General features: G+C 34.3%; 2 protein-coding genes across 3 annotated transcripts; both read left to right on the top strand.

Moving 5' to 3' along the window:
* The first annotated feature begins 8,320 nt into the window (after positions 1 to 8,320).
* Positions 8,321 to 11,844, top strand: LOC107954186 (internal alternative NAD(P)H-ubiquinone oxidoreductase A2, mitochondrial). 2 transcript variants are annotated; one of them, XM_016889676.2, is made up of 9 exons: positions 8,321 to 8,951; positions 9,374 to 9,587; positions 9,683 to 9,843; positions 10,025 to 10,090; positions 10,229 to 10,392; positions 10,576 to 10,690; positions 11,105 to 11,284; positions 11,366 to 11,530; positions 11,632 to 11,844. In XM_016889676.2, exons 1-8 carry the CDS (start codon positions 8,520 to 8,522, stop codon positions 11,516 to 11,518), a joined length of 1,485 nt encoding a protein of 494 aa, XP_016745165.1. In that variant the 5' UTR covers positions 8,321 to 8,519; the 3' UTR covers positions 11,519 to 11,530; positions 11,632 to 11,844. The 2 variants fall into 2 exon arrangements, with proteins under 2 accessions (XP_016745165.1, XP_016745164.1); XM_016889675.2 differs by having other exon boundaries at positions 11,628 to 11,844.
* A 9,979-nt stretch (positions 11,845 to 21,823) lies between these two features.
* On the top strand, positions 21,824 to 23,526 carry LOC107956656 (acyl-lipid omega-3 desaturase (cytochrome b5), endoplasmic reticulum-like). Its single transcript, NM_001327646.1, is given in 8 exon segments — positions 21,824 to 22,104; positions 22,174 to 22,263; positions 22,341 to 22,407; positions 22,504 to 22,596; positions 22,689 to 22,874; positions 22,950 to 23,030; positions 23,114 to 23,251; positions 23,332 to 23,526. Coding segments are annotated over 8 exon segments (1,131 nt in total).
* Positions 23,527 to 24,600: the final 1,074 nt, after the last annotated feature.

Below are 24,600 nucleotides of genomic sequence, written 5' to 3'. Positions count from 1 at the left end.
TGCTGATAACAATGTCACCTTGCGTAACATGTTCCCGAACAAAATGATATCTGACATCAATGTGTTTGGTCCGTTCATGAAACATCTGATTTTTAGTCAGATGTATGGCACTCTGGCTATCGCAAAATACAACAGTGAAATCCTGTTGTAAACCCAAACTGCTTACTAGACCTTTCATCCACAATGCTTCTTTCACTGCTTCTGCTAACGCCATATATTCCGCCTCAGTCGTAGATAAGGCTACGGTAGACTGTAACACAGCTTTCCAACTAATGGCTCCTCCAGAATAAGTGAAAACATAACCCGTCAGAGATCTTCTTTTGTCCAGATCTCCAGCATAATCAGAGTCCACATAGCCCGTGACACTGCTAGTGCAGTCACTCTGATCATATACCAAGCATAAATCTGCAGAACCTCTCAAGTACCTGAGAATCCATTTCACGGCCTGCCAGTGTTCCTTGCCAGGACAACTCATGTATCTGCTGACCACACTAACTGCATGTGAAATGTCTGGACGAGTGCAAACCATTGCATACATCACGCTTCCAACTGCACTCGAGTATGGAATGTGAGACATTTGCTGCTTTTCTTCATCAGATTGTGGTGACAACTCTGCAGAGAGTTTGAAATGTGGTGCCAACGGAGTACTCACAGTTTTCGCTTTATCCATGCCGAAGCGTTGAAGAACCTTTTCAATGTAGTTCTTCTGCGACACACGAAGCTTGCCCGCCTTGCGATCTCTGTGAATATCCATGCCCAAAATTTTCTTGGCAGCACCCAGATCCTTCATCTCGAACTCACCACTCAACTGCGACTTTAACTTGTTGATTTCTGACATGTTTTTGGAAGCAATTAACATGTCATCAACATACAGCAACAAATAAATGTGCGAACCATCTGAGAGCTTCCGATGATAGACACAAGCATCATAGTCACATCTTGTGTAACCATGCTGAATCATGAAGCTATCAAACCGCTTGTACCACTGCCTTGGGGATTGTTTCAATCCATATAAAGACTTCTTTAATAGACAGACATGGTCTTCTTTACCAGGAACTGTAAAACCCTCTGGTTGACGCATGTAGATTGTTTCCTCGAGCTCACCATGCAAGAACGCCGTTTTTACGTCAAGCTGCTCAAGTTCTAGATCAGACTTGGCCACCATGGCAAGTAATACACGAATGGAAGAATGCTTTACGACTGGGGAGAAAACTTCATTGTAGTCAATCCCCTCTTTCTGAGTGAAGCCTTTAGCAACCAATCGTGCCTTGAATCTAGTTGCTTCAACCCCTAGGATGCCTTCCTTTTTCTTGAAGACCCATTTGCAACCAACTATCTTCTGGTTACTTGGCGGCTTAACCAACTCCCAAGTATGGTTCTTGTGAAGAGATTCTATCTCCTCACTCATAGCAATTGCCCACTGTGCCGACTCATCACACGTGACAGCCTCATTATAACTGGAAGGTTCTATACCAATGGACTCCGCCACACTGAGCGCGAAAGACACCAGATTAGCGTAACGCGGATTTGGTTTGATTTGTCTCTTCGTTCTTCCAGTGGCAATGCTATATGGTTTTTCTTGAGGTGACTCATCTTCATCGGAATCTTGCACCTCAACTTGATCATCCTGGACTGAAGTACCTTCCGTAGGAATTGGAGCGTCCACCTGACACTCCACCTGCTTATCAACACCGTGATCTCCCATTCTATCTGACTCCTCCTTTTCCCGGGAATTTGTGGTGGATCGAAGCATGGATGACTCATCAAAAGTCACATCTCTGCTGATGATGAACTTGGACGAAACCGGATCAGGACACCACAACCTGTATCCTTTCACCCCTTGGCCGTATCCAAGAAATATGCATTTCTTCGCCCTCGGTTTGAGTTTTCCCTCATTTACATGAGCATACGCAGGGCAGCCAAACACTCTTAAACCAGAGTAATCAGCAGGAGAACCAGACCATACTTCCTCAGGAGTCTTCAGCTCAATAGCTGTTGACGGAGATCTGTTAACCAAATAACAAGCAGTATTAACAGCTTCAGCCCAAAATTCTTCACCGAGCCCAGCATTTGATCGCATGCAACGAGCTCGCTCCAAGAGAGTTCTATTCATGCGTTCTGCAACTCCATTTTGTTGTGGTGTTCGACGAACAGTGCGGTGTCTCACTATTCCTTCATTTTTGCAGAACTCATTGAATTCACCTGAGCAAAACTCCAAGCCATTATCCGTCCGGAATCGCTTGATCTTCTTTCCTGTTTGATTTTCGATCAAAGCTTTAAATTGCTTGAAGTTGATGAGAACCTCATACTTGCTCTTCAGAAAATACACCCAAACCTTTCTCGAGTAATCATCGATAAAGGTAAGCAGATATCTGTAACCACCTTTAGAAATTGTCGGAGAAGGCCCCCAAAGGTCAGAATGGAAGTAATCCACTGTGCCTTTTGTCTTGTGAATCCCAGTGCTGAACTTTACCCGAGTCTGCTTACCGAAGACGCAGTGCTCACAGAAATTCAACTTTCCTGTACACTGCCCAGACAATAATCCTCGTTTGCTTAGCACCGATAAGCCTCTCTCGCTCATATGCCCGAGCCGCATATGCCATAACTTCGTGGTGTCAGAATCTAGATCATCTGATGATGACACTCCCGCAACACCTGTAACCGAGGAACCATCGAGGAAGTAAAGGCCCCGCTCCAAATTACCACGTATCACAGTCAAAGCACCCGAGAATACCTTGAGAACTCCACCTTCAGCAGAGTACCGAAAGCCTTTCTTGTCCAACGTACTCAAAGAGATCAAATTTTTCTTCATTTCTGGAATGTGCCGAACATCAGTTAGAGTTCTAACAATACCGTCAAACATCTTTATACGAACTGTGCCAATCCCCATGACTTGACATGCGTGGTCATTTCCCATTAGTACTGAACCAGAATGCTTCTCGTATGTTGAGAATGCATCTTTCGAAGTACTTATATGAAATGTAGCTCCCGTATCAAGAATCCATCTCCCACCAGCGTAAGAGTCGGATACTGCAAGAACGATCTCGGCATCACTTGAAGAATCTGCATCAGCTACATTCGCACGATCATTTTGTTGCTCCTGTGATTCTGATTTCTCCTTCCTTTTCGGACAATCTACCTTCATGTGCCCGTACTTCTTACAGTAGTAGCACTGTATTCTCTTCTTGGACTGCGATCTAGGATGGCTTTTACTTGAACTTCCACCCTTTGCCTTGGATCTTCCTCGAGCAACCAAGCCTTCGCCTTCATTGTTTTCGACCACCTTACCAGTGATTTTCTTCCTCAACTCACTGGAACTTAAGGCATTTTTCACCTCCTCTAGAGTCAGGTCATCACGACCGTACATCATTGTATCAACAAAATTCTCATACGAGGGAGGCAAAGAACACAAAACAATTATTGCTTGGTCCTCATCATCGATTTTGTTATCGATATTATTCAAATCCATGATAATGGAATTGAATTTATCCAGGTGCTGGGAAACAGGTGTACCTTCCTCCATCTTCAGGGCATAGAGTCTTTGCTTGAGGTAGAGCCGGTTCGTCAATGACTTCGTCATGTACTTGCTCTCTAACCGGAGCCACAAACCGGACGCGGTTTTCTCATCCGCTACTTCTCGTAGCACTTCATCTCCTAGACATAGCAGAATAGCACTATGTGCTCTTTCTAGCATGTCATCCTTTTGCTCTTCCGAAAGCGTGCTTGGTAATTTATCTTTACCAGACAATGCTTTTAGCAATCCTTGTTGAACCAGCACTGCCCGCATCTTGATGCGCCATAAACTGAAACTATTTTTCCCGGTAAATTTCTCGACATCATACTTAGTCGATGAAACACTTGTAGCCATAATTTGGAACCTTTGAATGAATGATAATATTTTCTTCCTGATGTGAAAGATCAGACAAAGCTGCAGTCACAGGGCAATTCAGAAAATATTATCACTCCTTCAACTACGCTCTGATACCAATTTGTTGCGAAAAGGATCGATTCGAGAACTCCGATATGACTACAAGTAAATTGACCGGAACGAAAAATAAAGTGAACACAAGGATTTACGTGGTTCGGCTTTAATGCCTACGTCCACGGGCAGAGGCGAAAAGAAATTTCACTATAACAAGATGAAGATTACAAGTGTTTTACACTCAAGACACAACCCGAGAACCTCACAACTCTCAACCCCTATAGAAAACCCGAAAGCTAAAATCCTAGCTTTCAAAGAACAAGCTTTGCTCTCTCTTGGTTTGGGATGATTAATATGGCTAATGAACCTCTCTATTTATAAGAGAGTTCAAGGACATAATTGTCCAAAACTTTGGCAAAGATTTGTGGTTGAAAATGGACATCAACAACCATCCACTAATCCACTACCACCAACAACCCACTACCAACAACAACAATCCACTACCAATTTTAAGCCATTTCTTAACAGATTTAAACTCATGCTAATTGCAAGTGTAAAACCTTACCACCTAACCAAAGTTTTATTAATTTATTCTTTTCAAAAATTTATCTTGAAGTTTTGAGGGACCGTTTGTGATTTATTCCATTTTTTTAGTTGAGAAATAATATAGCAAATGATCTCTCATAATTTTATCAAAATTTCAATTTAAATTCTTTAAAAAAAGAAAATTAATAAAATCAATGCCCTATTTAATAGTAGTTCCATCGAAATTTTCGCTTGAAATCTATTAATATTTGGTAATTAAGGTTATATGCAGATTTTTATATGGGTTCGATGTGGATATGGAGTTCTGGTGTGTAATCTATTGGTGGACATAGTATGCAAACAAAGGGTATATACTATCTCTTTAAAAACTCTCTCGATGTTTGGATGGATGTATTTTAGTGAAAACATGTGTGTCAAAGTCTTGTTTTAGTAACAATAATTAATGAAATCAAGATGTGATTATAATTTGTGTGAGAATTATGAATGTTGTAAGTATGCGTTTACTTAGTTTGGAATCTTGAGATGTGGAATGAAAATGATTATGCTAAACCTTGTTGTGTACGTTAAAGCACTCAAGGTATGTTTAATCCTATTTCAAATGCTTTAACCTTGCCATGCTCTCTTATTCTAGTTTAACGTACAACTTTCTTAAGATATATGCTTGACATGCTCACATCAAGGTAAGGTAAATATAATGATTTTTATTTGAATTTACTAAACATTTTATATTTACGTGCTGTTGGGTTTATACGTAGGTCTTGCTTTTGGATTCTTGAAGCTCAACTCAACCCCGAAACATTACACCACACAATCTTTAACCTATTTCAATTTTTAATCCATTGGCCTACCCTTCCTCAATCACTTGGAAGAATTAACTCATGATGAAATTCAAATCAACACAAAAAGATAAGTAATAACATAATTATAACAATGAAAAAGATAAAAGAAAAAAAGAAGAAAAATTTTATTTTAATAATTCAATTTAAGAGTTATTGAATCTCCAAACAATCACTCTTGAAAAATAAAGAAGAACTAAATGTCCAAGTTAGAATATTAGATAAAAACAAAATAGTTCACATATTTAACGCAGTCTAAAGTATGCTATTTATATGTCTTTGTATGATCTAGGGTTTCAAAGTTAGACCTGGCATCAAAGAGTCGAAATTTCGCAATTAAAGATAAAAACAAGGCTAAAATGGCCAAAAGTGTTGCAACACACGTCATAGGCGCTACAACATCCACGTTGTGCTCCAAGAGTGCCATGTCCTCAAATTTTTTTTCCTCATTTTGCTTTCATACGCTTTTGACCCTTCATTCTAAGTTCCATACACCTTTCCTCTAAGATTTAGGGTTAATATTTTCATCAATCGAGAGAGTCCTGATTCAATGAACTTGTTCTTATAAATAAGTTTTTTAAAACATTGTGATAGGATTAGTAGACAAAATCATGATATGAGATAATACCTTATTGTTGTTGGGAGATTCAATTAATTATCTAACGGACAACACTTTATTTATCTAAAAGAGTCGGTTCATTTAAATAACTATATAACAGATAATATATAAAATCTTAAAAATCAAATCGCAGTCGAATCGATTAGACATTTAATTTTTTATTTCAATCTATTCAACTTTCAGTTGAGACATGAAAATTAAAAAATTCCAATTTTTTTAAAGAAAAATCATAATTTTCTACAAATTATCAATTTTTTTATAAAAATATACTTTCCTGTTTGCCAAAAAAAAAAGCTTTTGGGCTTACAGATTAGGCTTAACTGGTTTTTGGTACAATGCGGTGGCCCAATGAAAGTCAGTCAAGAAACTACCAAAAGACAAAATAATCATTTTATAAAGAAAAAAAAAAAGGTCATCTTCTTCCAGTCCCGCTACCGCTTGCAGCGCCACGGACCACCGCGGTCCTCGTCTTTCTCCACGTCATCAGCCATCTTTCCCATTTTGTATAACTTAATGTTGACTTTTGGTCTTTATTACTCAAACTTCTCTGCACTCAACTTAACTTCTTAACCAGTTTACTGAAATTCTGAAAATAATCCCTTCCTTGAAAAGAAATGACTATAAAGTTCAAATTTTTACATGTTTAGCTTCAAAAGAACTCCACTTGTCAAAATTCCATGTAACTACACTTGCTTGGAAGTAAGTGAAGAGCTTTTTGTCTTTTATGATTTTAAGGGATTAATTTTTAGTGAATAAGACAATTAGATTTGTATTTATAGCTGTTCCTGTTGCATTATGCCTTTTTTTTTTTAGTATGTAAAAATTAAAAAGTGATGGGACGACGATGTAAATGTAATATTGTCATTTCAAGGTAAACATACTCATTAACGACCTCTTCTCTTTTCTTTTTTTGTCAAGAAAGGAACTTCACTGATAAAAGGTTCTACATGAACAAAATGTCCCTTCTGGCATCCGCCTCAACAATTGTAATTAAGGAGCTATGAGGGGAGTTACCAATACAAAAGAAATCATCAAAAGAGTTACAATCCAAAGAGGAATTATCAAGAAGGTTGTTCCGAATACGTACTAAACTCGAAAGATATGTTTAATACTCTTAGAAATCAATAGACAGAGGAGCATCTTGCATTCATTCATAATTGGAGATAACAGTAGATTAGTAGTATTTATATTAGACATGAAATGAATGATTAAAGTAGTTTCAACTTCAATGACCAAATGCCTAATATTTAAGCTCTTAGCAAGTCTAAAGCCGTCACGAAGGGCCCATAAGTCCGCTTCTACGCTAGTCGCAAGTGGAACATGACGATATGACATATGAGCCAACAATTCAAGAGCCTTTGTGATCCCGAATCACTGCTCCTGCCCCCACGACCTTTATTTTATGATAATGGTAATACTTGTAGTTTATGGGAAACTTTTTGGTATACTTCTAGTTTGGAATCCACTATTTCAGACAATGGAGAAATCATTTGAATGAGCAATATGGTTAGATTTTTACTTACAGTCTACAACTGTTTTAATCCAGTACACCCAGCAAGCAAGCTCATATTGAGGCGGTTTTGAGATGGTCTTATAAACTTCTGTGCCTTCCATTGACTTTAATCCCTGAGGAACACACCTGTTGTCTTTATGTTGTGAAATCTGGTCTCCATCAGTATACTCATGTTCACTGTAAGGAGTATTATTCGTCTTCTGCCTCTGCAACCTTTTAGACGCTTTGTTAGCTATGGAGCTTTCAGGGTGGAATACTTTTATGACCTGAAAATTAAAGCTCATCTAAGAATGTTTGAAAAGGTTTGCCAAAAGCTTACCGTCACCTTTTTCTCTTGGTTACATTAATAAAGAAACCTTTCAAATACACACCAATTGCAACTAATAAAAAGATAAAACAAAGTAAGAGCAAAATGAAAGCAGCAAGAGAGGAGAAAGGAACACAATGCTTGACCATGTTAATTGCCAGGAAGGAGTTATATTAACTACTGACAATTTTGCCCAGTATTCCCATCTGACAGAGACTATCCTAGATAATCTGTTGTTGACTTGTAGACTTTAGGACTCAAATGTGTTGACCCTGACTTGCCAATGTTTTACTCTCTCTCAGTGAATGGGAATGATGGCATTAGCATTGCCATAGATGACTTGTTTGGTCTGCATCTCCTCTTTCCCACATGTTTCCATAGGAGTCTCTTCTGCAAGTGATGCCTTTTCCTTCTTCACGAAAATTCAATGGAAGACCCAAACAGATATGCCGCTTGGAGTAGACACATGACTTCTTCCCATGATCTAAATGGCACAAATGAGAGGATAACCAAATTAGTAACATGCTATAGCCTACTTAAAGGTGTATATGTACTTTAACCATTTCTTTCTAATCACAGTCTAAATGGAGTATGATGCTTCTTTAAGAAAATTTTAGCCCAGTCGGGGAATGGGCCTTTCTATTTGCATGCAAATTTCAACCATCACCAGACACGTGCCACTGAAGTTGACTGAAACTCTCCCATCCCAAATCCCAATACGTCCTCCCCCGAAGCAATCTCTCATTGTTTTATGAAAGAAACGTAATCAGGCAGCCATGTTTTGGTATAGGAACTTGATCAAACTCTCCACACCTATCAAATCCAAAACCCCCATCACCAAAAATCTTCTTCAAGCTTCTTTATCCCACTTCAGCACCGCCAACCAACCCCCTGCCTCGGCTCAGGCTCAGCCATCAGGTCTCGGACCCACCAAGCCACACGACAAACCGAGGGTGGTGGTGTTAGGATCCGGATGGGCTGGTTGCAGGCTAATGAAAGGCTTGGACCCCAAGCTGTATGACATCGTTTGTGTCTCGCCTAGGAACCATATGGTATTTACTCCCCTATTGGCTTCTACTTGTGTTGGGACTCTTGAGTTCAGGTCCGTTGCCGAACCCATTGCCAGGATTCAGCCCTCCATCTCTTCAGCACCTGGATCCTATTTTTTTCTTGCCAATTCTACTGCGGTGGATACTGAAAACCATGAGGTATTTCAACAACATGCCGCATTTATTGGGTTTAATTAGTTATTATTTCCGTTTTGGAAGAACTAAAATCAAAAGGCATTGACTGTTGGCTGAGTTGAATGTTAATTTAAGGCTGGGAGTCCTTTTATGATCCTAAAATTAGCTTGATTGTTTAAATTTTTGGCTTTGGGCTTTTGGGTATTGAATTTAGTTTAATTTTACTAAAGATTTCTGGTTTTTTGAACTAGAGAATAGTGATGGATCGTATGTCTAGATATGCTTTGTAGAATGCAATTGTTGAATTAAGCTTGTTGGTAGCATTCCCTCACTGAACTCGGAAAATTCTTTGTTCTTGTTCTGTTTGGTGGAAAAGAAAATGCAGTAGGAAAATTTTGGATCTTTGGCCTTTTGATCATGGAATATTTGGTTTTGGGTATTTGAAGGTGCATTGTGAGACTGTTACTGATGGAACTGACACCCTGGACCCATGGAAGTTTAAGATTTCATATGATAAGTTGGTAATTGCATCAGGAGCACAGGCATCGACTTTCGGAATCCATGGCGTGAAAGAACATGCAATTTTTCTGCGTGAAGTTCACCATGCTCAGGAAATTCGGAGGAAGCTACTTCTCAACTTGATGCTATCTGATGTGCCGGGTAATGCCACACTTTGGTTTTTCTACCTTCTGTAATGGAAAATAATTTCTTGAGTATGATTATATGTTTTACCTATTGGTTCGGTGTCGAGGCAGGGCTTCCTGAAGAAGAGAAACGTAGATTGCTGCATTGTGTTGTTGTAGGAGGTGGTCCGACCGGGGTTGAGTTTAGTGGTGAACTTAGTGATTTTATTAGGAGGGATGTTCATGAAAGATACACTCATGTAAAAGACTATATCCATGTCACACTGATTGAGGTTTGTTTCACTACGATATCAGTTATTCCTCCGTACTGGCCATTTATGTAGTGCTGGCTTTCCGAACTCTGCCTGGAAGCTTGAAGACCTTCTTGAGATTCTTCTTGTGCTCCTGCCTTGTTTTAAGTTGCTGAATTGAGGAGATTTGTGAATTATAATAAAATTATTATCTTTTTTTCAGGCGAATGAGATACTGTCTTCCTTTGATGATCGTCTCCGGCGCTATGCAATTAAGCATTTAACGAAGGTAAAAGATGGTTGATTGACGCAAATATTGTTTTAGCTTTCTAACTCCATTGAAGGAGTTTAAATATCTTCTGTTAGGCTGCTGAGAAGAGAGGATTTTATCGTTTTATTTTTATTTGATCAAGTAGTTTTTTCTCAGTCAGGAGTTCGTCTAGTTCGTGGGATTGTGAAGGATGTTAAACCTGAAAATCTTGTCCTCACTGATGGTTCCGAGGTTCCCTATGGATTGTTAGTATGGTCAACAGGTGTTGGTCCTTCTCCTTTTGTGAACTCTCTAGGACTTCCGAAATCTCCGGGTGGAAGGTAAGATAAAATCCCAGTGACATTGGTTTTATTTTTATGAAGATTTTCTTGCTGGCATGGTAATATGCACCTTATGAGGTTTTGAACCAACTGGCATAAAAATTATTGGTAAGTTTTCATAAATTGTAAATAAAACTTAAGATACCGGCTGGTTCACCTAAATCAATTCCTTTTTACAAATAGGATTGGTGTTGATGAGTGGCTTCGGGTTCCTACTGTGCAAGATGTATTTTCAATTGGTGATTGCAGCGGGTTTCTGGAAAGTACTGGCAAACCAGTCCTTCCGGCTTTAGCGCAGGTAAGCGAGGACCCCAACCTTTTCCGTGCCTTCCTTCAAGTCTTTTTGTTCTCATAAAGTTCGAGATAACATCATCCAGTTCCATTGGAAATTGGACTTGGGTGTTTCCTGCATGCTTGTTACTACATGAATTCATTGTTTTGGCTAAGTTAACTGTTCTTACCTACTTCTAATTTAAATTTGATTCTTCCGTATGGTGTTTTTTTCGAACTACTCTTTTCAATCCAAAACACAGGTACAATACAGGGTTGGACCCAAGTTGTGTATCAATTGAATGTCAAACTCTATGATGAACTTTCTATATTAGCTTTCTAGACTAGATATATAGTTCTCTTTATACACCTGGGAGATTGATAATGCCTACCCTTTTGTTGCTTCGAACAACTGCGGCGCCAATATTTCAATCCTGTTCAGGTTGCTGAGCGACAAGGAAAGTATCTGGCAAACCTATTGAATAAAATCTGTAAAGATGGTGGAGGACATGCCAACGGTGCTAAGGACATGAACTTGGGGGATCCGTTTGAGTACAAGCATCTTGGAAGCATGGCAACTGTGGGCAGATTCAAGGCTCTTGTTGATCTAAGACAGAGCAAGGTGATTCTTTTCTTCTTCTTTCCCCGTATTTGAGCTATTAGTTTGGATGAGTTGTGAGACTTATTTGATTCTTTTTTATAGGAGGCAAAAGGGATATCTCTAGCAGGCTTCGTCAGCTGGTTTATATGGCGCTCAGCATATCTAACACGAGTCGTCAGCTGGAGGAACAGATTCTATGTGGCTATGAACTGGCTCACAACTTTTGTGTTCGGTCGGGACATAAGCAGAATATAAATTCATAGATAGGTATCTTTTTATTCCGTTTTAAGAGCCAAATGCTCGCTGTCCATTTTCATCCAGTGTATAAAGTTTTAATCGGCATCTATGCATTTGTGTTTGTTAGTCAGAGGTTAGCAGCAGCTTGGGGATTGGGAGGGAGGAGGAGTTTAGTCTGTTATCAATGAATCTCAAGGCGATGTTGGTTTGTTTACAGGACATACTAAAAATTAAATACAATAATGAAATATATATACGCAGGCTGCGTTGTTGATTTTTCCCAACTGTTATGAAATTATGTATTTATTACTCATATCATAAAGGCTTTAATTTATAGATGACTATATTCATTAATCCATTTAATTTTTTTATTTTATGGCTAAATTAGAATAGGACTAAATGTGTTATTATATTAGTTAAAAAAATTAGGACAAATTATATTAATAATCACCTAATTATTAGTATGTTTTTTCTTTAATCAATTAATTATAAAAAGTTACTTTAAAATTGATATCCACCTATTGCATCAAATCGATGATGCTTTTAAATTTTAGCCTTTAACCTAATTCAGAAAAAATTTCATAAAAGCACTCCCAGTTTTAGGATCTCATAAAGCTTTTCAACATAAATAATTGAAAAATAGTAAACTTTCTTTAAAAAATTCCTTCCAAATAGATAAGCACTTTAGCTTAAGATACTTTCCAAAATTTTTAATGGATTAAAATTTTTTAATATTTTATCACATATATTTGGAATTTAATTTTTCTAGGAATTTAGTTTCTCTATTTTTTAAATTTTAAAAATTCAAGTTCAATTACTAACTTTGTTAAAATTATTTTATTAATTTTGTTGAAATGATATTTTGAAATAAAAAAATACTTACTTATAGTAATATATAAAAAAATAACGTTGTAATAAACTTGATTTTAATAGATATATTTTAGCAATGTTAAGCACTAGACTTACAATTTCAAATCCGAAAAATAAAAATATTAAAAATCTTGAAATAAAAATAAAAAAACTAAATTACAAATATACAAAGAGGCATATTATAATTTTTAAATTTTTACTTTATAAATTAATCTAAAATAAATAATTAATTAATACAGGACCAAGCGTTCTGCAATCATACTACTAACTCTGTATAAAAGGAATGCCTAACACCTCCTGACACGCATCCAATCGCCTTTTGTTGATTTTTTTTGCCATTATAATTGTAATGGTAAAACTTCAGTTTTAGTCCCTCTATTATAATAACATTTGAAATTTAGTTTTTATATTTTAACTTGATATAATTTGGTTCTCAAATTTTACAATAACATTAATTAGTCTAAATAATTAACCTGTTTTAATTATTTTTAAAAAAAATACTATTCTAATAAAAAATATTTTAACATATTGAAATGGAATAAGTGTTATTAAAAAATCCACATTAGCTTCCAAAAATATTTTGGGTGCTAAATATATGAACTAACTATTGACACAACCTTTTTTAGTCATTATAATATAAATGGTAAAATTGTAGTTTCGATCTCTCTACCATGTTCACATTTGGGATTTAGTCATTATATTTTAATTTGATATAATACAATTATCATTAGTTAGTCCAAATAATTAGAATCTTTAATTATATCGATAAAATGATTACATGAATTTTTCTTAAAAACATTTTTTCTAATACAATACATATATTTTTGCATGAAGTTGGAATAAATATTTTGAAGGGAAAAAATTGAACTCAACATTTTGATCAAGGTTCAACTATTTCAACTAACCAATGATATTATGTAGAGGAACCAAATTATATGAAATTAAAGAATATATACTAAATTGTAAATTATAACATAGTAGAGACATCATTTGTCATTCGACTTTTTTTTATATAAAAAAAACTAAAAACTGTTGAGAATTAACTCAAAATAACATATTAGTTTGAAAATCTTGGTGGTATCTTGGTAGTTTCAAAATTTTTAGTTTGATCAAATAAGTTGTTAAATATTTTTGTGTCAAGTTAGTTTCTATGTAAGCCTATAAATATAGGCATTTATGCTTTGTTTTTTATGCATTCAGAATTCATTATAAGTGAGCAACTTTCCTACACATTATTTTATCTCTTTCACGTTTATTTCTCCAACAAGTTTGGCATCGGAGCTAGGTTGGATCCTTTAGGCAATTGAGTGAAAGTGAGGTTTGGGTCCATTAGGGATTTGAGAGAAACACTTTATTTGGGGTATTTGGGAAACACGAGAGAAGAGAGTGAGTGTTTTTGGAATGGCATCAGCTGGTTTTTCTTCCTCTCAACCACTCATACCCATTTTCAATGGTGAGAAATATGAGTGGTGGAGCATCAAGGAGAGGACATTGCTTAGATCGTAAAAGCTATGGGACTTGGTGGAGTACGGGTTCGTTGACATACTTGAACCTGATGAAGAAGAAGATAGGAGGTTGAAAGAACTCAAGAAAAACAATGTTAAGGCATTGTTCATTATCCAGCAAGCAGTTCATGACTCTATTTTCTTTCGAATTGCAGCAGCAACCACATCGAATGAAGCATGGTCAATCTTGCAGAAAGAGTATCAAGGTGATTCAAAAGTCATAGTGGTGAAATTACAATCACTACGACGTGATTTTGAGACCTTGATGATGAAGAATGGTGAATCAATTGCTGATTTTTTGTCACGAACAAGGATAATAGTCGGTCAATTGCGCTCTTACGGCGAGAAAATTTTAGACGAGACAATTGTAGCGAAAGTCTTGCGAAGCTTGACGACAAAATTTGATCATGTGGTGGCTACTATAGAAGAGTCCAAAGATCTGTCAGTTCTTTCCGTTGATGAATTGATGGGATCTCTTCAATCTCATGAGGTGAGAATCAATATATCAGCAGAAAAGAGTGAAGAGAAGGCATTTCAAGTGAAAGGCGACAATAACCGTTCAACAAATAGAGGTCGAGGAAGATGAGGATTTTGTGGAGGTCGTGGTGGTGGTTATGGAAGAAGCAGAGGCAGAGGAAAGTATGATGGATAAAGGCAATCGAATGAGCAAGGTAACACAAAAAATGGCATTCAATGTTACCATTGCAATTGATATGGGCATGTAAAAGCTAATTGCTGGTATAAAGACCAAAAAATGAATTTTGCATCAGAAAATGAGGAAGAAAATAAGCTTTTTATGGCTTGTATTGATACTAACCATAAGCCAAGTGATTTGTGGTTTGTGGGCAGCGGTTGTTCGAATCACATGACGGGCACCAAATCCTTGTTCAAGGAGCTTGACGAGTCACAAAAGATAAAGGTGCAGCTTGGGAACAAAAGGGAGATGCAAGTTGAAGGAAAAGACACTGTGGAAATCGTTAATAGCCATGGAGAAGGAAAAATTTTGGACAATGTTCAGTTTGTTCCTGATTTAGGATACAATTTATTAAATGTTGGACAACTAATGGCTGGTGGATATGCTGTCGTATTTAATGATGATGCATGTATCATCAAAAACAAAAAAATCAGGTAAACAAGTCCATGTCAACATGACACCAAACAAGATGTTCCCGTTGGATGTTTTAAATATGGAGAACTTTGTTCTTACTGCAAGTGTAAAGGATGACTCGAAGCTATGGCATTTGAGGTATGATCATCTCAATATTAAAGGCCTGAAATTACTGAGTGATAAAGGTATGGTTTTTGGACTACCAAAAATTGGCTCTCTTGATTTATGTGAGGGGTGCATTTATAGAAAGCAAACTAGGAAGCCATTTTCTGTTGGAAAAGCATGGAGAGCTACTGAATTGATTCATGCTGATCTATGTGGTCCTATGCAAACGGAGTCCTTGGGTGGGACCCGTTACTTCTTGCTGTTCACTGATGATTATAGTTGCATGACCTGGGTGTATTTTTTGGAAAACAAGTCAGAAACTTTTGAAAAGTTCCAGAAATTCAAGGTTATTGTGGAGAATCAAAGTGGTTGCCATATCAAAATTCTTCACACAGATCGAGGTAGAGAGTTCGTGTCCAAAGAGTTCAATCTGTTTTGTGAGGACAGTGGCATCCATAGGGAGTTAACAATTACTTAGACTCCTGAGCAGAACGGTGTCGCTGAGCGGAAGAACCGAACTGTTATGGAGATGGCGAGAAGCATGTTACAAGCAAAGGGACTCTCAAATTAGTTTGGGCTGAAGCTATGGCAACATCCGTCTATCTATTGAATCTCTCACCAACAAGGACTATCATGAACAAAACTCCATATGAAGCTTGTTGTGGTAGGAAACCCAATGTAAGTCATTTAAGAATTTTTGGGTGTGTTACATATGCTTTGGTAAATTCTCATGCTCGTAAAAAGCTTGATGAGAAGTCTGAAAAATGCATTTTCATTGGTTATTGTACTCAATCCAAATCATATAGATTGTATAACCCTCATAGTGGAAAATTTACAAGTAGAAGAGATGTAGTGTTTGATGAAAATGCAAGCTAGGATATGACTGTAGAGCAGGTACAACAAGAGATTTCTTTTCCCATTAAAGATTCTATAGATAAAAAAGAGGAGCCTGCACCAGCAACATCTACAACACTTGAAGAACCTTCTGACGAGCCAATTCCACTAAGGAGATCAACAAGGGTAAAAAAGCCAAACCCGAAATATGATGATGACACTTATGCATCCTATTAATTTGCTCTAGCCGTTTCAGATCCTCTGTATTATGAAGAAGCTGTTGATAAGGAAGAATGGAAAAAAGGCAATGATGGAGGAGATACAATCCATCGAAAAGAATGGAACTTGGGAGATGGTCGACTTGCCGGAAGATAAAAATGCAATTGGTTTGAAGTGGGTGTTCAAGACAAAATTCGGTGCAAATGGAAGCATCCAAAAGCACAAAGCTCGTCTTGTAGTAAACATCAACCCACTGAGGTGCATGTCTCATCCACTAATCGAGTGTCGTGTAGGAGTTGTATATTCCATACTGCCACCAAACACAGGTGCTTCTGTGTTCTGCCTCCCACTAACAGAGTGTCGAGTAGGGTCGTGTATTCCTCTCGGTTGCAATTGCTTCATTTGGCGATGAAAATTGTACATATGACTCAAGATAGAGTGATCCACTAGCGAGATGAGTCTACTCCATCGCCTCCAAGCTACGACCACCTTTAATATCAAATGAGTCATATGTTACGGGATCTATCGAAGCATAAAATCGATACTTAGTAGACGAAACTCTCATTAGCGTCGTTCCGAAGATTTTGCGCCTAAGTCTTTTACGAAGTTCTGTTAAATCTTATGTTCTGGTTAAAAACCAGTCGCGTTGTGTTCTCTAATAAAAAAACAATGCCGTTCTCGGATTCACAGACCTCACCATCATAATAAATAACAACACTAATACGTTCACTCATCTTCAATTTCTATTCTACTTAGCCTCTCTAATTTTTCTTGCTGTAACTTATGCAACATGAGAATGAAATTTGGCTCATTTATAGCCTAGGCTAAGCAGGAAGTACTGTAGAAAAAGAGCGTCCACGTGAAAGCTTTTTTTAGCAATTTTGCTGACAGTGCATTATGCTTGAATCATTTTTGACACTATTTTTTTAGAACCGTCTTCTCAAAATTATTTTTTCAGGAACTACTATAGAAAAAAAACGTTCACGTGGGAGCTTTTTTCAGTAATTTTGCTGACAGTGCATCTTGCTTGAAGCATTTTTGACACTATTTTTTCAGAACCGTCTTCTCAAAATTATTTTTTTAGGAACTACTGTAGAAAAAGAACGTCCACGTGGGAGCTTTTTTCAGTAATTTTGCTGACAGTGCATCCTGCTTGAAGTGTTTTTGACATTATCTTTTCAAAACCGTCTTCTCAAAATTAATTTTTTTAAAACTACTGTAGAAAAAAACAAAATCCTTCTTGTCAATATAATTTTTTCTAAACCTTTAACCTAAACCCTTTTACAAAAACCCTAAAAGCTAAACACAAAAATTATTTTTTTAAAAAAACTAAACCCTAATTTAATTAATATTCTTAAAAACTTTAAACCTTAATTTAATTAATTTATTTAAAACCCTAAAACCTAATTTAATTAATTTTTTTAAAACTCTAAACCTTGATTTATATTTTAAAATTATTAACCCTAAATAAATAAAACCCTAAATTATTTTAACAAAATACTAACACTACAACCTTAAAACCCTAAACCCACAAACCTTAGGCACTAAACATGCAAATAGCCCTAACCCTAGAAAAACATGGGCTAAAACGCGTCTCCGAGGGAGTGATTTTGCCACGTCAGCAAAGCGTGTCCACGTCAGAGCGTTTTGTGCTGACATGGCAAAATCGCTCCCTTAGGGACGCGTTTTGCTAAAACTTTTCCCTAAAATGCTCCTAAGTGGACGCGTTTTAGTGTTTTCGGCCTATTCCGGTAAATAATGAAAAAAGTGGTCCATTTCCGTAAATAAAGTTAGAAATGGACCTTTATTGATAAAATGGTCAATTTTCTTCTTCCTTTCACCTTTTACATGAAATACTTACCAATAAAGATTGCTTCTTTTTCCTAGATGTTTTGAGTAATGCTAGTTAGATGACTTTGGAAATTGCAGGATTTGATTTTGATTCTTATCTAACTTCCTTCATAATAAAGAAATAATTTTAGTGGAAATTCTGGTACTTTGGATGGTTTCATGAAATTTTTGAAGAAGAAAAAAATATTGTGTAAAAAAATTCAATTAGATTTTATTATAATTTTATTTTTTAAAATTTTATACAACTTCCTAATTTTTAAAAAAATATTATTTTAGATGACAACATGGCACACTCATATTTTAACACCATTACAAAAATAGGTAAAATATGTGATGGAATATAAACAATTGAAAGTAAAAACATAGAAAAATAGACGTTAAAAATGAAGAAATTAAATTATTATTCTTTAAAATAATTTTATAAATGGACATTCAAAAAATCTGAAAATAAAAAATTTATATATTTAGTTTTCTTAAATTTAAATGTAAATTAAATAATACGTAACAATTTAATAATATGTATGTTTATGATAATTTCATACATTTTTTACATAATTTTTTTTCAAAATTTACTTATGATTTTAAATTTTAATTATTTAAAATTATTAAAAATAAGAATTATTTAGGTGCCAGCTGTCTAGATTAACTTTTTGGGTAGTAAATCTTTTAATATTAGAAAAATATTTGGTACATTTTTAGTGTAGTTTTTATCTACTCGTGATATGGTAAAACTTAAAGCTGATATCTCAAAATTTTCAAAACCTCAATCTTGTCATTATGATGTTGTTTATAACGATGCCAGTGATTTATGAAAATTGATTCAAAGTTAAAAAATAAAAAAACACAAGAACACTAAAATTGTAAGTTTGTGAATTAATATAATGGTAAAATTAATTTTTGGTCCTCTTAAAATTTATACTTCAATTCTAACCCTTTAAAAATCGTAAAATTTTAAATCCATACAATCATAGAATTATATTTTAATCTCTTTAAAAACTTATAATTTAATATTGATGAAAAGAAAATGTCTTGCCTTCACTCGTAAAAAATAAATTAAAATATAAAAAATATTTGAATTTATTTAAGCTCGTCCAACTAAATCTGATACAATTCTAAAAAATTTAAACCCGAAAAAATTTGAATCCAAAAAATTTTAAATCTGAAAAAATCCAAACTCGAGTTAATTTGAATCCAAAAATTATACCCCCGCCCAAACCCGTAGGTTTGCGACCTCTAATTACTTGTCATCCGGCATGGGTTTCCAAATGTGAAAAAGTTATTAATTTACTTATGGGCTTGCTTATAAAAGATCCATCCCATAGCTTAATTTTTACTTAAAAAAAAAAAGGTAAACCACCTAGTTACCTAATTTTTAGGGCAATTTTATTTTGTTCACCCAAAATAAAATCTTTGTAATTTCGTCATTAAATTTTTAAAATGCTTTCATTTTAGTTACCTAAGCGTTAAATCTCTAACTACGGTTAATTGCACATGTCACGTTATAGTTATACTTTCATTTTGGCCACTCAACTTTTAGGTCACTTTCATTTTCATCACCAAAAAAAAAAAATCCTTTTAAGTACTACTCAGTGTAAAAAAAAGGTAGAAACTAAAACAATACATTAAAAAATTGTCAAATTGTACTTGCTTACCTCCTTACGAAAGTTCTAAAATTTTCAAGACACCAAAAATAATTAAAAAAATAATTAAAAAATTTTATGCCTTAATAGTGTCAACCGAATTGTTGCTATAGTATTGATATTAATTAATTTAATTTCTTTCTAAAATTTAAATTTTATTTTATGTTTCAAAATTAAAATAAACTCAAAAAACTCATATTTAATAGTTGTTTACGAAACACAAATTTCTTTTGATTTTATGTTGAATCTTCCATACTAAGCTAAAAGTAAAGAAAAAACTCTTGCAATTATCCAAAAACAATTAAGTTTTATAGGCAATTATTAAATATAAGTTATTTGAGATGATTTCGTTAAGAATAATTTGAAAACATAAAATAAAGTTTTAAAATTTATAAGGAGATTAAATTAATTAATTTTTATATTGTAGTAACAAACTGGTTGACATTATCAAGAGATAATTTTTTTCAATAATTTATTTAATTTATTTTGATGTTTTGAAATTTAAAATTTTAATATTAGAAAAAGAAAATTAAAATTTTTTCCTATGAGATAAACAAGTACAATTAAATAATTTTTTTATATATTATTTTGGTTTCTAACCTTATTCATTTTAATCTTTGATTTTTTTGACCCAAAATCCATACTAAAAAAAAAGGAAAAAGAAAGAACTTTTTGGGCGATCAAAATGAATGTGACCTAAAAATTGAGTGACCAAAATGAAAATATAAAAATAATGTGACGTGTACAATTAAATGCGTTAAAATGAAAGTGGCTTAAAAGTTGGGTGACCAACTAAGATAACTTGCCCTTAAGGAAATAAAAATGGTCGAAAATTTTTGAGTGGAGAAGCCATAAGTTGATAGCTAGCTTCCTCTTCAGGTTGGTACATAAAAATTGCATTCTCTCTTTTATTTACTCTAGTAATTAAAATCTCTTTTATGAGGGGGATTGCATTAAGATCATGGTTGTGTTCTTTTCAGATTTACTGCTCCAGCTTCTTGGAACCTTCAGTGTAAACAAGCTTTTTCTTTATTAATTTTGGTTTCCTTACTTGTGCATCAAGCTAAACTTCAATTAGTGGTCTTAGAATTTGTTCCCTGCACTCTGAAAAAAGTAGAATTTGTTGGTTTTGATTCCCCAAAAAACAGAACAATTTATTAACTTCTGTTTTACTGGAATTTCTACTCTTTCTTTTCCTTATAATTGACTTCCATTCCATGCTAAGTTGGTCTGGCCAGTGAAATCATTCTTTTCAAACCCTTTTAGCATTCTGGAAAATCGCCATTGATGGATTGATGTTTGCATGTACTTTTGTTGTGCCCAAAAGTTACACATCCACTAATTTTATAATATTCAATAGGCTTATATATAAAATTCACTGTTAAATGATGTTGCTACTTTTTCTATATAGTTTTGGACTAAATATATAAAATGAGAAAATGGTATAATTTAAGTGAGAATTTACTTATTTAAGTTTATTGAAAATTTTGGCACTTTCATCGTGTTTGATTTTAGCCCGCAAATACAACACACATGTTACATGAATTGTTGAATATAATAACTATAAATTATATTAGGATTTAAGCACATTGTTTAGGAATTATTTTCGAAATCTGAATTAAATTTAAGATTGTTTTTTATATTTCATATTCAGAGTTTATGACTGCTCCGCCTAATAATATGATCTTTAACATTTCAAATTTGCGTTCTCAATATTTTTCCTTACTATTGCATTTAGCCAAGTGTTGGTATCAAATTTAAGATTGATAAAAAGTTAATTTATTTTCTTTGCCTGTTAAATTTTTTTTTGTTGTCTTTATGCTTAATTTTTACTTTAAATTAGTAAAAATTTAGAGAGTTGGAAGATAGATTAATTAGAGTAATTATGATAAAATTAGAAAAACCCTGAAAAGGAATTGTGTGTGTGATTGGAAGATGAAATTTTCTTTCAATAAACAAATAGACATTTCCATACTTTGAAAGCTTTTGCAAATACACTGAATAATCTTTTTAACCTTTTTCACTTTTTCTGTTGCAAGGAAGCATTAATATCTCGAGGGTAATTCCAATTAGGTGGATTTGTTAGCATAAATATCAAATTCTAAGTTCACATCTATATAAAGGTTCGAAAGGAGTGGAGATAAAGCAACCATTGGTCACCTATCTCATCCTAGATACATGATTTGAAACAATGGAGTTGAAAAGGGAGTATGTCAATGGAATGAATGAGCAAGGTGATTTTGATCCGAGTTCACCTCCTCCATTCCGGATTGCGGATATCCGAGCTGCCATACCGAAGCAGTGTTGGATCAAGAATCCATGGAGGTCAATGAGTTATGTTTTTAGGGATGTCAGTGTGGTTTTTGCATTAGCAGCAGCTGCAGTCTACTGCAATAGTTGGTTGTTTTGGCCAATCTACTGGTTTGCCCAAGGAACCATGTTTTGGGCTGTCTTTGTCCTTGGACATGATTGGTAATAGTGCACTTCATTTCCTTTTTCTTGTTTTTAGTATAACTCTTTATCTTAGTTTTGGATTTGCAGTGGTCATGGAAGCTTTTCAGACAATGCTATTTTGAATAGTGTGGTGGGACATATCTTACATTCTTCAATTCTTGTTCCTTACCATGGATGGTAAGTTCAATCAGGTAAATATTTGTTCTTTATTTTGTATGCTTGCAACTACATAACAGAATCTGAAAATCTTACAGGAGAATAAGCCATAGAACTCATCATCAGAACCACGGAAATGTCGAAAAGGATGAGTCATGGGTTCCGGTACAACATTTTCGACCTTATTTTTCTTATAATTCATCCATGCTATATATATCAGGTTGCAGACTAACCCTTCATACTTTTGGTTTTTAATCTCAGATGCCTGAGAATATTTACAAGAAACTCGACACCAGTACGCGATTACTGCGATTCACGGTCCCCTTTCCCCTATTTGCATTCCCCGTGTATTTGGTGAGAAAGCTTGTTTTGTTTTAGTCGACAAAAAGATTTAACATAATGGCTAGTAAGGAGTTAAATTTGGCTATCTTTTGTTTTCAGTACAGTGGCATAGAAGCCCAGGCAAAGAAGGATCTCATTTCAATCCTTACAGCAACTTGTTTAGCCCCCAAGAGAGGAAACTTGTGATGATATCCACTGCCTGTTGGTCTACAATGGCTATTATACTTGCCTACGTATCCTTTACAGTTGGTCCATCCCACATGTTTAAGCTCTATGGCATTCCCTACTTGGTACGTCAAGTTGTGTGAGTCATTTGCGCTAAGTTTCGATCCATCAAGCTGAGCCATTTTATTCTGGTTTCGTAGATTTTCGTGATATGGCTAGATTTAGTGACTTACCTACATCACCATGGCCATGAGCAGAAACTACCTTGGTACCGTGGCAAGGTAACCTACAATTTAACTTTGTATGTATGCATTTGAGAGTAAAAAATTGTTCACTTGAGAGGTTTTGTTCATTTACATGACAGGAATGGAGTTATCTCAGAGGAGGGCTTACAACAGTGGATCGTGATTATGGTTTATTCAATAATATCCACCATGACATTGGCACACATGTCATCCATCATCTCTTCCCTCAAATCCCTCATTATCACTTAGTGGAAGCTGTATGTAAAGTATTCTTTAGAAACAATTAAACCGATTGATTTCATAAGATAAAATGAAGGGTGTTTTCTGGATTTTGCAGACTAAAGCGGCAAAACCGGTGATAGGAAAATTCTATCGGGAGCCGAAGAAATCAGGTGCTGTTCCATTTCATTTGATCAAGAATTTAATCACAAGCCTCGCACAAGATCATTACGTCAGCAATAGTGGAGATATAGTGTTTTATCAGACTGATCTAAACCTGTTTCAGTTGCTTTCCCTTGCCAAATATGAATGATACAATAACTAAGATTAAGGGCCATAATTTGTTCATTTCTCACTTGTTTTCAATGTTGTAATTTTAATTTTTAATTATTTTTTAAATAATATATTTTTAATTATTATAATTAATTTTTTAGTTCATTATTCAAATTATTGAAAATAATTCAAATATATTAACAAAATTTCAATTAATAATTAAAGAATTTATACAATAGCAAAAACTGAATATATTGTAGATCAATAATTTTTTAATAATTTTGAAAATTTTCATATCATCTCATATAATATAAAGAATGCAAAACAACATTATTCAAAATAATAATTAATAAATATAATTAAAACATATCAGTATTTTGATAATTTAGATATAATGCTAATAAAAAACCTTAATCATCATTAAAGCATATTTGTACAAATTATAATTTTTTATGAGTCATAAAAAATTGATATATTGTAAATTAAAATCTTGTTCAATTTTCATAATTTTTTATAGTTAATAAATAGACTATAATACACATATAATATAACATTTTAAATTATATAAATGTATTATTTATAAGCTTTTATATATGAAATATAAACTTACTTATTATATAAATAATTAAATTTTGTTATTTAAAATTAAAGTAACACCACGTTTGGTTCGCTGTATTGGATCAGAGGTGTAATGGATTAGAGGTGTATTGGATTAGAGGTGTAATAGCAAATCAACTGTTTGGTTGAATGTAATGGAATAGAGGCGTAATAGTAATCTTGTGTTTGGTTGAATGGAATAGAGGTGTAATAGCATAATGGAAAAAACTAAAATGACTAGAATAGCCTTAGCATAAATTTGTTTTGGTAAATGATTATTGTTATTGTTATTTAAAATTTAATAAGATTATTATTATCAATAATAAATAATTTAATCATATTTAAACATAATTATTATTAAATATATTTTAATTAAAATATATAATTTAATAAAATTCTTAATAATTAGCAGAAATTTGTTTTGGTAAATTATTATTGTTATTGTTATTTAAATTTTAATAAGATTATTAATATCAATAATAAATAATTTAATCATATTTAAACATAATTATTATTA

The sequence above is a fragment of the Gossypium hirsutum genome, chromosome D07 (genome assembly GCF_007990345.1).
Source record: "Gossypium hirsutum isolate 1008001.06 chromosome D07, Gossypium_hirsutum_v2.1, whole genome shotgun sequence".
NCBI classification, from domain to species: domain Eukaryota; kingdom Viridiplantae; phylum Streptophyta; class Magnoliopsida; order Malvales; family Malvaceae; genus Gossypium; species Gossypium hirsutum.
This window is presented reverse-complemented; position numbering and strand designations above follow the sequence as displayed.

What these genes read in the sequence shown, in the direction of transcription:
- LOC107954186 (XM_016889676.2), top strand. Translation starts at nt 8,520, where the DNA reads ATGTTTTGGTATAGGAACTTGATCAAACTCTCCACACCTATCAAATCC. An exon ending in CCGAAATCTCCGGGTGGAAG is followed by an intron (nt 10,393 to 10,575) that starts GTAAGATAAAAT and finishes TTTTACAAATAG; the next exon opens with GATTGGTGTTGATGAGTGGC. An exon ending in TCCTTCCGGCTTTAGCGCAG is followed by an intron (nt 10,691 to 11,104) that starts GTAAGCGAGGAC and finishes AATCCTGTTCAG; the next exon opens with GTTGCTGAGCGACAAGGAAA.